At 39.3% G+C, this 14,252-nt stretch overlaps 1 protein-coding gene across 1 annotated transcript; it reads right to left on the reverse strand.

Annotated features, from left to right (window-relative positions):
• Positions 1–3,514: 3,514 nt before the first annotated feature.
• LOC119746198 (membrane-bound transcription factor site-2 protease-like) lies at positions 3,515–14,021 on the reverse strand. Its single transcript, XM_038223007.1, has 9 exons — positions 13,632–14,021; positions 12,600–12,866; positions 11,457–11,560; positions 10,586–10,832; positions 8,834–9,014; positions 7,537–7,640; positions 5,785–5,977; positions 4,430–4,505; positions 3,515–3,809 (listed from the first exon to the last, which is right to left on the reverse strand). The coding sequence occupies exons 1-9, from the start codon at positions 13,701–13,703 to the stop codon at positions 3,587–3,589; spliced, it is 1,467 nt and encodes a 488-aa protein (XP_038078935.1). The 5' UTR covers positions 13,704–14,021; the 3' UTR covers positions 3,515–3,586.
• Positions 14,022–14,252: the final 231 nt, after the last annotated feature.

Raw genomic sequence — 14,252 nt, forward strand, 5'->3', positions numbered from 1 at the left:
ATTGAAAAAAATGTAAGGGGTTAGCCTTACATTTTTTATGAAATTCGGCCAAAAATTCACTTTTCTCCAAACTGCACAGAAATAACTGTGGAGGCAAGAGGAACATCAATAAGTATTCAAACAGTCAAAATATTGAAGATTTGGGCAAAAATTATCGATTTATTGAAAAGTATTAAACATTAACTTTCCCAACTTTTTTCGACGCAATTTTTCTTTTGAAAGGCCCATCTGTCAATAAATCGAGTTGGAATATGTTCTAGGGTCCTTTAGGCATCATTCCTGCGAATTTCAAGCAATTTCATTTTTTGGCCAAAATTGAAAAAAAATGCAAGGGGTTAGCCTTACATTTTTCATGAAATTCGGCCAAAAATTCACTTTTCTCCAAACTGCACAGAAATAACTGTGGACGCAAGAGGAACATCAATCAGTATTCAAACAGCCAAAACATTGAAGATTTGGGCAAAAATCATCGCATAATTGAGAAAAATGAAATGTTATTAATTTTCCCAACTTTTTTGACGCAATTTTTCCTTTGAAAGGCCCATCTGTCCATAAATCGAGCTGGAATATGTTCTAGGGTCCTTTAGGCATCATTCCTGCGAATTTCAAGCAATTTCATTTTTTGGCCAAAATTGAAAAAAATGTAAGGGGTTAGCCTTACATTTTGCATGAAATTCGGCCAAAAATTCACTTTTCTCCAAACTGCACAGAAATAACTGTGGAGGCAAGAGGAACATCAATAAGTATTGAAACAGCCAAAATATTGAAGATTTGGGCAAAAATTATCGATTGATTGAGAAATATTGAACATTATTAAACATTAATTTTCCCAACTTTTTTGACGCAATTTTTCCTTTAAAAGGCCCATCTGTCCATAAATCGAGTTGGAATATGTTCTAGGGTCCTTAAGGCATCATTCCTGCAAATTTCAAGCAAATTCATTTTTTGGCCAAAATTGAAAAAAATGTAAGGGGTTAGCCTTACATTTTTCATGAAATTCGGCCAAAAATTCACTTTTCTCCAAACTGCACAGAAATAACTGTGGAGGCAAGAGGAACATCAATCAGTATTCAAACAGTCAAAATATTGAAGATTTGGGCAAAAATCATCGCTTTATTGAGAAATATTAAAAGTTTTTAATTTTCCCAACTTTTTTTGACGCAATTTTACTTTTGAAAGGCCCATCTGTCCATAAATCGAGTCGGAATATGTTCTAGGGTCCTTTAGGCATCATTCCTGCAAATTTCAAGCAATTTCATTTTTTGGCCAAAATTGAAAAAAATACAAGGGGTTAGCCTTACATTTTTCATGAAATTCGGCCAAAAATTCACTTTTCTCCAAACTGCATAGAAATAACTGTGGACGCAAGAGGAACATCAATAAGTATTCAAACAGCCAAAATATTGAAAATTTGGGCAAAAATCATCGCTTAATTGAGAAATATGAAATGTTATTAATTTTCCCAACTTTTTTGACGCAATTTTACTTTTGAAAGGCCCATCTGTCCATAAATCGAGTTGGAATATGTTCTAGGGTCCTTTAGGCATCATTCCTGCGAATTTCAAGCAATTTCATTTTTTGGCCAAAATTGAAAAAAAATTTAAGGGGTTAGCCTTACATTTTTCATGAAATTCGGCCAAAAATTCACTTTTCTCCAAACTGCACAGAAATAACTGTGGAGGCAAGAGGAACATCAATCAGTATTCAAACAGCCAAAAGAAGATTTTGGGAAAAAATCATTGATTTATTGAGAAATATTAAAAGTATTTACTAATTTTCCCAACTTATTTTGACGTTTTTTTTCCAAAGACCCAATCTGTCCATAAATCATGTAAATTGAGTTGGAATATGTTCTAGGGTCCTTTAGGCATCATTCCTGCAAATTTCAAGCAATTTCATTTTTTGGCCAACAACACAGGATTGGATTTCTGTAAAATAATTTTGCTAACAATTTCAACTTGCCATGTACAATGTACTTGAATTTGCAGTAACTCCTACATGTACATGGACAACAAAAATTTAACGTTCAATAAAAAAAAAATCCATGAACACCACCTACTAAAACTATTGTGTACTTTGCTATTTACACTATAAAAAAATCAAATCTATACATATTGCAATGATTCCAAAAAATGTCACAAGCTCCCTCTAAAAAAAACCTTGCCAACTATAACCAATAAAAAGAAACTGCTGATAATCTAAAAGGATGCTAAAAAAGAAGGAAAAGTCATCAGGTATGCGCGCCTCAAACCTTGCAAGCAATAAAACAAAACTGCTTACTGCATGCACAGAATTTGGATGACTGGACCTGCGAAATTTTGTGGCAATAAACTTTTGAGAAATTACTAATTTTGTGACGACGGGTTAGGACTGCACAAATGCTATGGACATGGTCGTTGTGGGAGAATGAAAATGACCTTGAAGCATCTTCCAAAAATAGGAAAAGCTAAAGTCACCAAGTATAAAGCTCATCAGTCTCAGGATCATTTTCCAATTAACAATAGTAATTCTGTGACTTTATATCTCTGTTTACCGCCATCTCAAAGCACTTCACCATTACTGACCCCTGTTCATCAGGCTAAGAGACCATCTTTCTCCAGCAGCTCAAGATCAGCGCAATCTGGTCTCTACCCTCACAGGTACCCATGTAAACTCCTGGGTGGAGAGAGCTAATTGTAGTAAAGTGTCTTGCCTAAGAACACAAGCGTCATACCATGGCACAAGAGCCAAAACTTAACCATTGGGCAGTGACGCTCCACTTGCAGAAAACTTGCAGAAAACCACACTGCCAATGACTGACTTAATTTTTTTTAAAATATTTATAAAAAGGAATGCCTAGTATGTATGGACATTACAGACTTTACAGGACTTATTAAGTGGAAACAGACCCTACGATTATTTGGGTTTCACAGATAAAAATATATACACAACATTTCAATTTTTCAATTTGCACCTTTAAAATATATTGACACCTCTGCAAAATGATCAAACTATAGGTTTTCCCGGCCAATTTCCTAAAATGTTCATTCCACTTAAAATCAGTCATTCATTTTCGTCTGAATTTGAGAATCACTCTGAATATGCGTTTCATTTTCGCTAGCAGAGCATTCAATTCCATTTCAATTCAATCTATTAAGTGATTGAGCAGCACCTTTTGTTTTATGTCATTCAGATTCGTTTACAAGACTTCTTTTTCGCTTTTAGAGGGCAAATTCCAAACGTTCACCATTCTATTTCACTTTTAGTTTAATGCCATCGGCACCAGATACAATTAGTGGTTTCTCTTTCATTAACCGTCATTCAAATTAGCTGTACCTGAAATCAATTTAGAAAAGGTACGCTTGCGTAAATGAATGCACAGGTAACGTAATTGGCCGTCTGTTTCTCAAAACCGAGTGCACGGACAATGAAAACGATTGAACTTTCATAGAATTGAAATGGGATTCAAGACGTGCATTCAAATTCACACGAAAACAAATGACCGATTTTCAGAAGTGAATGAACATTTCACGAAATCGGCCAGGAAAACCTATATTAAAATAAAATTAACCAATAAAAGAAGAAAAAAAAACACTGTCTACAAATGCTACCTGAAGATGAGGGCGAATAGAGCGAGCACCAAGTTTGCCCCTAGGAGCAGCGTTCCAAACAGGAGAATCAGGCTGTAGATGAGGTTGCGGTCTGATGTGCTCGTGATGCGACTGGCTAACGTGTGCTCCAGGAAGGCCTGTAGGATGTACTGGCCGTCTAAGGCATAGCAGGGGATGGCGTTGAGAATTGCTAGAGCACCGGAGAATGAGATTAAATATCTGTGGCAAGTTGGGTTAAGCAAAATGGAAACCTTTGAGTTGTGTAACTTTTTGAAACCAGTTCATTTCCTTCAGTTAAGACACCTACAAATGGTAAATCATGAGTTTTGCAACTTTAAGGATAAACAGGGTGATTAAAAAAAAACGAAACCCAAATGTTGTGACCATTGTTTTATTGAGTTTCTGCATGTAGCACTTTCAAAATCTAGTATATGAAAGTCCAATTCATGAGCTTTCTTTTAGTACAAGAATCATTCAAATCACTCGTGTACTTTTCAAGTTACGGAATTTTAAACACAACCACCATTTTAAGGTTCTGTCCACGGATCACAAAAAAAGTTTGGTGTTCTTTCAATCTGATGTACATAGCAGCGGGTACCGCATTAACTATTCATAAGATGGGATTTTTGCGTCGGGGTGATGTAAATCAAATTAGGTTTTGCCCGTGTGAAGTCAGAAACTATGTGAATAGTTTCTGACTTGACATGGCACTGACTGACTCGTGATGGAGTTATGAGGACTTTTGATGGACTGGACTCTGTAAAATTGGGTTTGTGTGAGCATGGGGGAAAACTGCACATATTCTCAAGTTAATGGGCTTATTTTTTGACAAAGGATACTTGCAGAAGAGTTCTATGATGTCTGGAAGCGTCAGGGGCAAGAAGGCATACTGTGGAATGTAGTTTGTCACACTCACTGCAAAAACACAGAAAGAACCAACACAAATATTAAATTGTCCATTTTCCGAACCCTGAGGGTGCTGTCCAATGAAACTACATGTTTGAGATCAAAGGTATAAAACCCTAACGTACCTCAATCCATCAAAATCCACACCTCTGTTTCGGGAGATTTCGGCGGATTCAGGATACCTCCATATTGAAACAGTTGGGGGATTTTGATGGATTCAGGACGTGAAGCCGAGGAGTACTGCTGAATTTTGATGGATTCAGGATACCTCCATATTGAGCAGTTGGGGGACTTTGATGGATTCAAAATCTCAACAGATTTACTCCCGGCTAACTGGTGGATTCTGATGGACTCACTGGCCACCAAAATTGTTTTTGTATGGCAAAATTGATTGATTTTGGCAGATTCAGGATACTTTTTAGTAAATATACCCAATATTTAAGGAGTAATATCAGAATTTGCCGAAAATAAACTTTGCAAGCGGTGAAAAAAATAAAACAGGAAAACTGAAAAATTGTTGGCCTTTAACGATCACTCGTGAGAGCTCAGTGATGGGGCACAATGTGTGTGTACACCAGTTTGTTCACAAATAGCGCAAAACATGCACAATTAATATCATTCTGAATATGCACAAACAGTATCAATGCCAGGCCTATGGCAGTAGTGAGTTGAGTCAAACTCATAGAGCTATATTAAACTACTAGAGCTCTGACTCGTGTACAAAGTGATGCCTGCTGGGCGCATGCATGTTTGTGCACAAACCTATGGAGAACTAGAAATTGTGTAATTCTTTTGTACGGCTATTTGCATATCTGCGTTTGTATTCCATACCGGTGCGTCATCGAAGCCGATACGCCAAAAACCGCACGATCAGCAAATGAGCGTGTCATTTTTCTCTACGCATAACAGGGCAACGCGTGTGCGTATCTGCAGCCGATGATTAACCGTGTTTTTTCAATTGTAACACGCATTAGAAGTTTGCGTACGTTCTACTTGCGCATTGCATTTAGAGTACACTTTCAAAATTCAATCCATCTAATTTCATTATATTCTACAAACACGCACATGAATTCAAAATGTCTGCGCCCAGGACGGCTTCAAAGCGTTGCTGAGCGCAAGAATGAGGAGTTAGCGCTCTAGTAAGTTAATATAGCTCTATGGTCCAACCTTACACTCCCTGTGCAACCAAGTGAGGGGTACTAGTGCACAGAGTGTGTACATTCATAAATCCTGCAAAAACCTCCTTTTTGAAGGATTCTTGATACAAAAACAAGATACAAATACTCACAGGAATAACCAAAGAGGTAGGTGTCTCCGACGTAGAGCACCGGTTTGCCCGTAGTGAGGTAGACTCGCAGCAGTCTGCTGGTGTTATCCAGGGAGGGTTGCAGGCAGGCCGTCTTACGTGTCTGGACACAGTCAGTGTTCTTGAAGCAGCGTGGCAGATCAGTCAGGGGCCGGGCCTCCAGGCAGGCATAATGCTGTGTGAGAGAAGTCAGGGGATTGGACACTTAATTGCACGTAGGAACATTGGGTCAATCCGGAAACACACCCACTGATTTAATGAGAAAAAAGAAAGAAGATAAATCCATTTCCACATACCCTGTGACATTATCACTCCCCGAAAAGGTTTCGATCGAAATAAAACAATACACAAAAGGTTTTTTTTAAAAGTACGTCTGCAGGCACACTTTTTTTAGCAACAGAATCCAGCTGCAACACCCTCAAAATTGTAAATACATTCTGTTTTATCAAAATGAAAAGTAGGTAATGAGCTACAATTTGAACTGGATAGTTATTATGCACCCTGCTTAAAATTGTTGAGCAATTTGTTGTTTCATATGAAAAACAATGTACTAAGAGAAAATGATGTACATGTACCTTTGAAAGATTACCTCTAGAAATTTGTAATGACGAGACAAATTTGAAACCTCGGCTATGACTCCAATTTCAACTTTATCACTAGCTCCGATTATCCAATATCATGTACAAGCTTTTATTGTCCAAACTAAACTAGACGCACTTCCAACGTTGGCCAAATATTACAGGATTTTTATCACATTCTAGAAGCAGAATAAGGGCAATTAGTTTTTTGGGAAAGATTTCTCAAGTCAGGGGCTACAAATCTTCTGAGGCTAAGCTGGAAATAAAGTCTAGGGTTGTAAACACCCTATGAGTGCAATGAGCACGATAAAGCTATTTTGCCGTCAGTGCGCTGTGAATGGCTGTTTTGACGGGAAAGTTATGTGTATTCATGAAGAAAGAAAATAAAGTCATGCTACTGTTATTACTTAGTCAACTAGTTATACGCTATGGTGACGATACTTTAGAAACGTCTGTCATCGAGCTGCCCAAGTAGTCTAGTAGATAGTGAGATTAGCTGTGGATCGAAAGATCCCCGGTTGGAATCCACCAATTAGGCCATCAGCCTGGGGGGTTGGTCGGTATCAAATGAGGGGAATAAAGGATTATAATGCTTACTGGCAAGGTATATACACGTACCCCTAGAGTGGTAACAAGCTTTTCGGTGACCATTTTGAAAAAAAGGGTGATAACATCCAAAAAGCTGCCACCGCTGCAATGCTATCACATATTTTCCAAGTCTAGGAGTGCATACCTTGCCAAAAATCGTTATGAGCATTATTCCCCTCATTTGATACCGTTGGCCAAACTTTTGGACCGAGGCTGATGGCCTCATTGCCCATTTTTCATCTACTGTATTTCTTCTCCAAATTTGTGGTTGGCATAGTTTAATTTAACCTTGTGCAGAGTGACCTGTTGCCCTTTGGGCCCCAGGTAACCAAATTGTTTGGAAAAAAAAAAATGACAGGGAATGAAGAGTCCCAGAACCTAAGTGTCTTGCAGTGATTCCACCAAAAGTACTGACATGGGTTCTCAGAGCGCACTCACGGCAAATTAGCGTTAGGAAGTATAATGCCAGTGACAGCAAAATATCCACTGCCTAAAATAAACCAACATCTTAACTACCTTTTCACAGTTCCAAAAACACAATACAATTAAAGTAAACAATGAAACCTACCTTTTGTGGTGCTCCGACCTCTGACCCCATCTCATAGATAAAGCACAGCTCCGAGGCGCTGTCATTGTGGCAACACTCCACCTGGCCTCCATAACCTTTGTACACTAGAAAAAGAGCAATACATAATGTAGCTCACAATTTTGAAACCGACTTTCATTTTTCAACTCTTGTGTGGATTAATAAACTCACAGATAAGGCTTAACATAGCATTTTTCTGGGTAAATCATCCCAAATCTACCACAATTCAGGAATCAAATGTCATGGTTATCCTATTATTACATACATGTGCATGTTTTACGGAATGCGCACCCATTTTAGAATAGCGCCATACGCGGAGGGCAGTATGGACCACGTCCATGCTACATTGTTATACAGGGTGGATAAAAAAAAACGAAACCGAGATATTATTGCTAATTGGAACAGAAGTAGGACACATGCAATTCTCTAAATAGACCCTTTCATAAATTTGGTCACTGCTCAGTCAACCGTGAATGTAAGGACATGATCAGGGTGTCATTTTAAAGAGGAGATTCAACCCTAACAGAGGATACCTCCCTTTGATTCACATGTGCCCTACTTCTGTTCCAATCAGTAATATTATGTCGGTTTTGGGTTTTTTTGTATCTACCCTGTATATAGCACAGCTTGCTAACATGGATTGACCAATCAGGATCGAGGATTAAGTTTACTTGAAGATAATTTTCTACACCTACCACTCTGGCTTTCCTTGGTATCGGTATTTGCATTGGTCCCTACAGCTGTTTCTGCAGCAATTGTTCCGTGTTTATATTGGACAGTTAAAAACAAACATATTTTCACTTTTCTTTCGCAATGTATGATACATGTATATCAATTTTTAGATAACCTCATTCACTTTCCTTTTAAAAGTGAAGAAATACATTGTAAAAAATCAATTTAGTTCCTTGGACAAATCTAGTCCGAGTATCATCCGTTGTTTAACGGAGCCCGCATCTTTTGTAACAGCGTCTGATATTTGTGAGTATATACGACCCCGCACGCAAGCCAATCGGAGTTGACTTATGACGTCATTTCTAGCAGAAATTCGGCCTGAGCTGTTGATTGGTCAATTGGCTGATAAGTTTTTGTAATACAACAATGGGTTACCGAAGACCTGATAGAAGGCCCCCACTGAATGGTCAGAATCTGGAGGTCAAGATGCTGACCTGTTTTGCATAATTAATCACCAAATTTGCACGAATATCAAAGATGCTTGTGTGCAAGGGGATATTCCATAGACTAAGAAAAATCCTGATGTGCACAAAAAAAAGGTACTCACGTGGTACATCTCTGGTTTGCAGCTGTACTTTGTTGAGTTGTACACAGAACCCCGGTTGGGGATAGTACAATGCCGAACCTAGACATCGACTCCAATCCTCTGTATTATATACCGGACAGCCATTGATGCTGGTCACATGACTGCCAACGGCCAATCCTCTGCTGCCTGATACAGGCGAATTCTGTGAATACAGAGTTTGACAGTATGAACATATCAGCAAATGATTCCATTTTAAAAATGTTAAGATATGCAAAAAGCATCATAGGCACTAAACGTGTAGCTGATAGAGAAAAACTACCAATTACATTTCATTTGGAATAATGTAGGTACCGACATACAGATCCTTGTCATTTGATTGGTGGAACTCACATCACGTGACATTCGTTATTGCTCCCATTCACGCCGGGGCTCAAAAAGTCCCATTCGCCCATGGGGAATGGGAAATACTATTGAACAGTTAGGATCGATGCTTGTTCCATGACGCGGTATTTGTGTGCAAATGCATGCTGGTGTGCACATTCAGCGTTGCGCGTAGCGAGTATTGTTCCAAAGAGCCAGCGCTACAGTGTTGGGTTCAAACATTTTTGTGAAGGGGTGGTTTGGAAGAGAGAAATGCATTTTCCACCAATTTTATGTTGAAATAAAGGTTCAAATATATCAAATGACAAGGATCTATATGTCAGTTATATAAAACAAATATTGAGTGGCTGTAAATTGTGAAATGGGAGGAATATTATCGCTTGGTAAAATCTGGACTTTTCCAGTTCACTCGGCTTCGCCTTGTGAAATGGTAAAGTCTAGATTTTACCTTGCGATAATATTCCTCCCATTTCACTCTGGGCCACTCAATATTTGTATAATATTAGCAGATTTAATATGCTTATCATTCCTTGTTTATTCAACAGTCTCTGAACATAAGAATTAGCCTTGTTATGGGACACAGTTTGTCTAGGAACAATTCGAACATATACAGGTACAGGGTGAGTCAAAAAAGCGGAACCCAAACCCCAAACAATATATTTCATATTTAACCAAATATGTAGCACCAAAAATAATAATGACTGGAAAGCCAATTTCAAAAGCTACTTTTAGATGAAAAAATAACTGAAATTGCTTAATCCGTTCAAAGAATATCACCATTTAAACGCAACGACCCTAAAACCTGTCTCGTCCAAAATAAGCAATTTATTGTGTGTTTTGACTGTTTGGATCAACAAAGAAAATGACACAGAATACTTGTTTCAACAATTGTCACAAACTGTAGTACACAATCTTTTGATTAACAACCCTGGTTAGGGAAAAAATATGATGTATAAAATCTACTTTTTGAAAAGAGGGGCCTTCAAAAGGACTTGTTGCATATTCTTAACATTTAAACTAAGATTTCATCCCTGGTGATGTTTTAAGACAATTGTGACGACGATTGTTGAAATCGCATTTTTTGGACGAGACAGGTTTTAGGGTCATCGTTGGGTTTAAATGGTGATATTCCTTGAACAGATTGACCAATTTCAGTTATTTTTCCATCTAAAAGTAGCTTATGAAATTGGCTTTCCAGTCATTATTATTTTTGGTGCTACATATTTTTTTTAAATATGAAATCTATTGTTTGGGATTGGGGTTCCGCTTTTTTTGACTCACCCTGTAATATTTGACAAGGTCTAAAAATGTTCAATAAAAGCTCTCAAATTCAACAATGGTAATTACACCAATAAAATTGAATTACACAATGAGATACAATTTCTTACAAACCTTTAGAACGTCCGTGACCATGACCCCGGTTCCCGTCACGTACAGTGGACTCATCAAATAGGGCAGTGTGTAAAACACAGCAATCCCCCCTAGGACTAGGACCAGGTTGTGCCAGATACCAGCACAGTATATCCTGAGTTGTCTGGCCGCTGAGATGGCCTGGAGGTGGTCCGTGTGGAGGTCCACGAAGGCACCGGGGTACATGGCCATGACGAACATACCGAAGCCCTTCACCCGCACCTGCTCTCTGTAACAGAAAACAGGAAAAAGCAGAAACGTTGAATTTTGAATGTCACACTTAAAAAGGGTAACCAAAACCTGAACCCCTCCCAAAATCAAAACCCCTCCCAAAATCCTCGAAACCATGGGTACTTTTGATTTACAAGGGGTGTCAAGTTAGGTGAATATTAATGTGTGCGTTTGAAAGGCTCACCCGGATCATCTCGGGTAAAGACAGACAGGTTAGCCACGACAGCCAGGCTAATCGAACTCCAAACCCCGGGCCATCACAATCCTCACTTGACGCCAGCAGCCGTGGCCGTAGCCACTGACAAAACGGCCGTTTCAGATTGACTCTTAGGGGGTGACCACTGCCTGAATCCTGCAAAATCCTGTGGCAGTGACTATCAAAATGTTGAGGCTTGACCAGTGAAATCCTGGAGCAGTACGGAGGATTTCAAGCATAATTCTGGCCTATATTTATGCATGGCTGAGCGAAAACAACACAAGGTAAGGCCCAAGACCTTGACAAAGTGCATCTTACGAAATCAGCAACGAACTTTTGCCATGTAACCTCAATCCTCCAAATTCCTCCGCTTTGAAGAGGATTTTGCAGGATTCAGAGCGGTTAGGGAATATCAGACACACTTACCTGACTGCTGCAATGGCATGGCCCAACTCATGCCAGATGGCACTGATAAGCAACACAGTGAAGAAGTAGGTGACTTGTCTGAGTGGGAGATTCACACCTGGCATCTGCAACACAGAAAAAGGGTAACATTTCAACAAATTTTGCAATTATTTTACATCTTTGACAAAGTGTTGGTAATGAAATTTATCTAAAATTAAATTGTAACAAATAGACCCCTCTCAAATGACATCTCTGCCTACAGATTGTCACCTGCGTGGGCATTTTGGGAGTCAAATTTTCGTGACGTGCATCGGCTGTGCTGTATTTCGAAGAAACTTTGAGCACTATGCGCACGCATTTAGAAAATTTTCCACTTTGAGCGCACACGCACCTGATGGCGTAGAATACGCGGTTGTAATTTGCCTACCAGAATGGCCGTCTATGAGAGGGGTCTATACAGAGAGCAGCACTGCGTAAATTTTATTAGTCTAAATACTTATTCTTGAACTCTTGAAGCATTTTACCCAAGAAGCTTTGTGAAACTTCCAAGTCAATACGTACATTTGTTTATGATAAACTGGGACACAAGGCTCAAGTTAAAGTGGCTTGAATGTCTAGAGATCAAATTATGGCAAACCCAAACGTTGCAAACATTCATGCTTGATTTTCCCTTGGATGGTACAAGCTTGCAAACATTGGCAATGCTTCTGGAGTGTACCCTTGGTTTCTGGGTGGCAAGTGTAAAGGAAAAAGCCTTTTACTTTTATAATAATTGTGTATTTACAAAGTACACGTATCCACCAATATTGGTGCTCAAGGCGCTACATCATTTTTACCCTGCTCATTGGGCCAATGAAACGTTCCAAATACCATCTCAGCTCCCTGGGGAGTATACAGCTTGGTTTACCCTACAGCTTGATGCAGCCATTTTGGTGCAAAAGCAGCTAAAATCAATCACAATAATCGTCTCTGCCCTCACAGGTACCCATCTACTCCTGGGTGGGGAGAAGCAATGAGTGACAACATGTCTTGCCCAAGGGCACACACACCATAACCCCTGACTGGACTCGAACCCACAACCTGCACAATTACCCACAGACCACCAATTCAATGCTCCAGACCACGAGGCCACAGCACTCCTGAGCTTTTCCAGCGACAACTTACCACGGGAGTCAACACCTGTTCCGGCGACTCCTTCGTGGAGGCCTGCACCAGCGTCGACACCAGCAAGCCCACCGAGACAAACATCATCAGCACCCCTATGAACGCGCCCATCCTGAACCAGGCCTGCGTGAAGCGCGGCTTCCACTGGCCGATGCGTATGAAGAGACGGTTGAAACAGGTGGTGTACCAGCGGACCTGGCCGATGGAAACCTGGATGCCGTAGCGCTCCTGAGCTTCTGCATACTGCTGGCCGCATCTCTTATTGGACTAAGGGAAGAAGAAAGTAAATCAAGCCAGTTAAAGAATGCTGTTCAGGTTGACAAGTTTCATTGTTATTGTTAACCCCACACCTGACTCGTAGTTCGTCTTTGACACGTTGTGAAACCAGGAGTTGCTTAATAAGGTATTTTTGTCACGTCTTTGCCGTGATTTTGGCAACTTCTTGAGTTGGATGTTCGTGAAAATACTGTCATGACTGTTGTTTTATATTGTCAGGGGCACTAGTACTGGTCAAAATTCGGGGGGAAAAAAGGAGTTCTAGCGTCCCAGTTACTGGGTCTTACTGCACACTAAATAATGTTAAAATTTAATGATAAAAAAACTTATTTAATTGCATAAATATCTAAATGCATACATTTATACATGCAGACATAAAAAAGAAAACGAATCAATTACAGACAAAACTTACGAGCAAATAAAAAACTTTAGGAAGTGAAATTGATGTTTTTTTTGGAAAGAATGTTTCAACCTGATGCCATTTTTTTCTTCATATATCATCTCAATTAAGGTCAGTCATTGCAAAATGTTGAAAAGACATGAATCTGGGACCGAGAAACATACCCAATTTTGTTCAGAAATACTTTAAAAAAAAAAATTTGACTCTCCGCATAGACTTTGTACACAAATGCTGAAGTGGCGTCAGGATGCAACATTCTTTCCAATATTTTAGCCATCATCATGATCAACAACAAGATGTAAACGATAATTAACAAGAATAACGATTATAAAATACAATATTTGTTCCGAAATTACCTTGATAAATGTATCAGCCAAATAAACAGACGACCAAAATCCCAGCAAAATGGCTATCCATGTCCGAAACATGACTGGACGATTGTTTTTGTTTTGGGCGAGCAGACATCACACAAACGAAGTTACGCCATATGCACAGCTACATTGAAACTGTACACTGTGGACCAAACGCAAAATACTCCCTCAATATGACCGAGATTTTCTCCTTTTCAAACACCTGGAAAGATTACAAGTCCAACCACCTTATCCTAGTTACCGTTCCAACACTTCCGGTACAGGAATCAAATAATTTTGCGGTCTTTTTCGATCATTTTAATGGCATTTTCCCCCAGTAAGTCCTTCGCACACCAAGCACATGTGTGCCGACTGTCGAAGTGCGTCATGAATAAACATTACTTCCGCATTAGTCAACAAAATGTAGTGCGAGATCCTCATCAATAGTGCTCCAAAACATGGTGAATTTCTTAAATAAGTGTTAAAAAAAAAGACACAAGAATATGGTACTGAAGTACCAAAACGGTATACTGAGAAAAATCCGAGTTATTTCGCAAATAATTTAGCGGCTGTGGCGGATGAATACAAGGCATAAAGTGCGCTTCGGATCCGAGGTCAAAGGTCATG

The sequence above is a fragment of the Patiria miniata genome, unplaced genomic scaffold (genome assembly GCF_015706575.1).
Source record: "Patiria miniata isolate m_02_andy unplaced genomic scaffold, ASM1570657v1 HiC_scaffold_7, whole genome shotgun sequence".
Lineage (NCBI taxonomy): Eukaryota > Metazoa > Echinodermata > Asteroidea > Valvatida > Asterinidae > Patiria > Patiria miniata.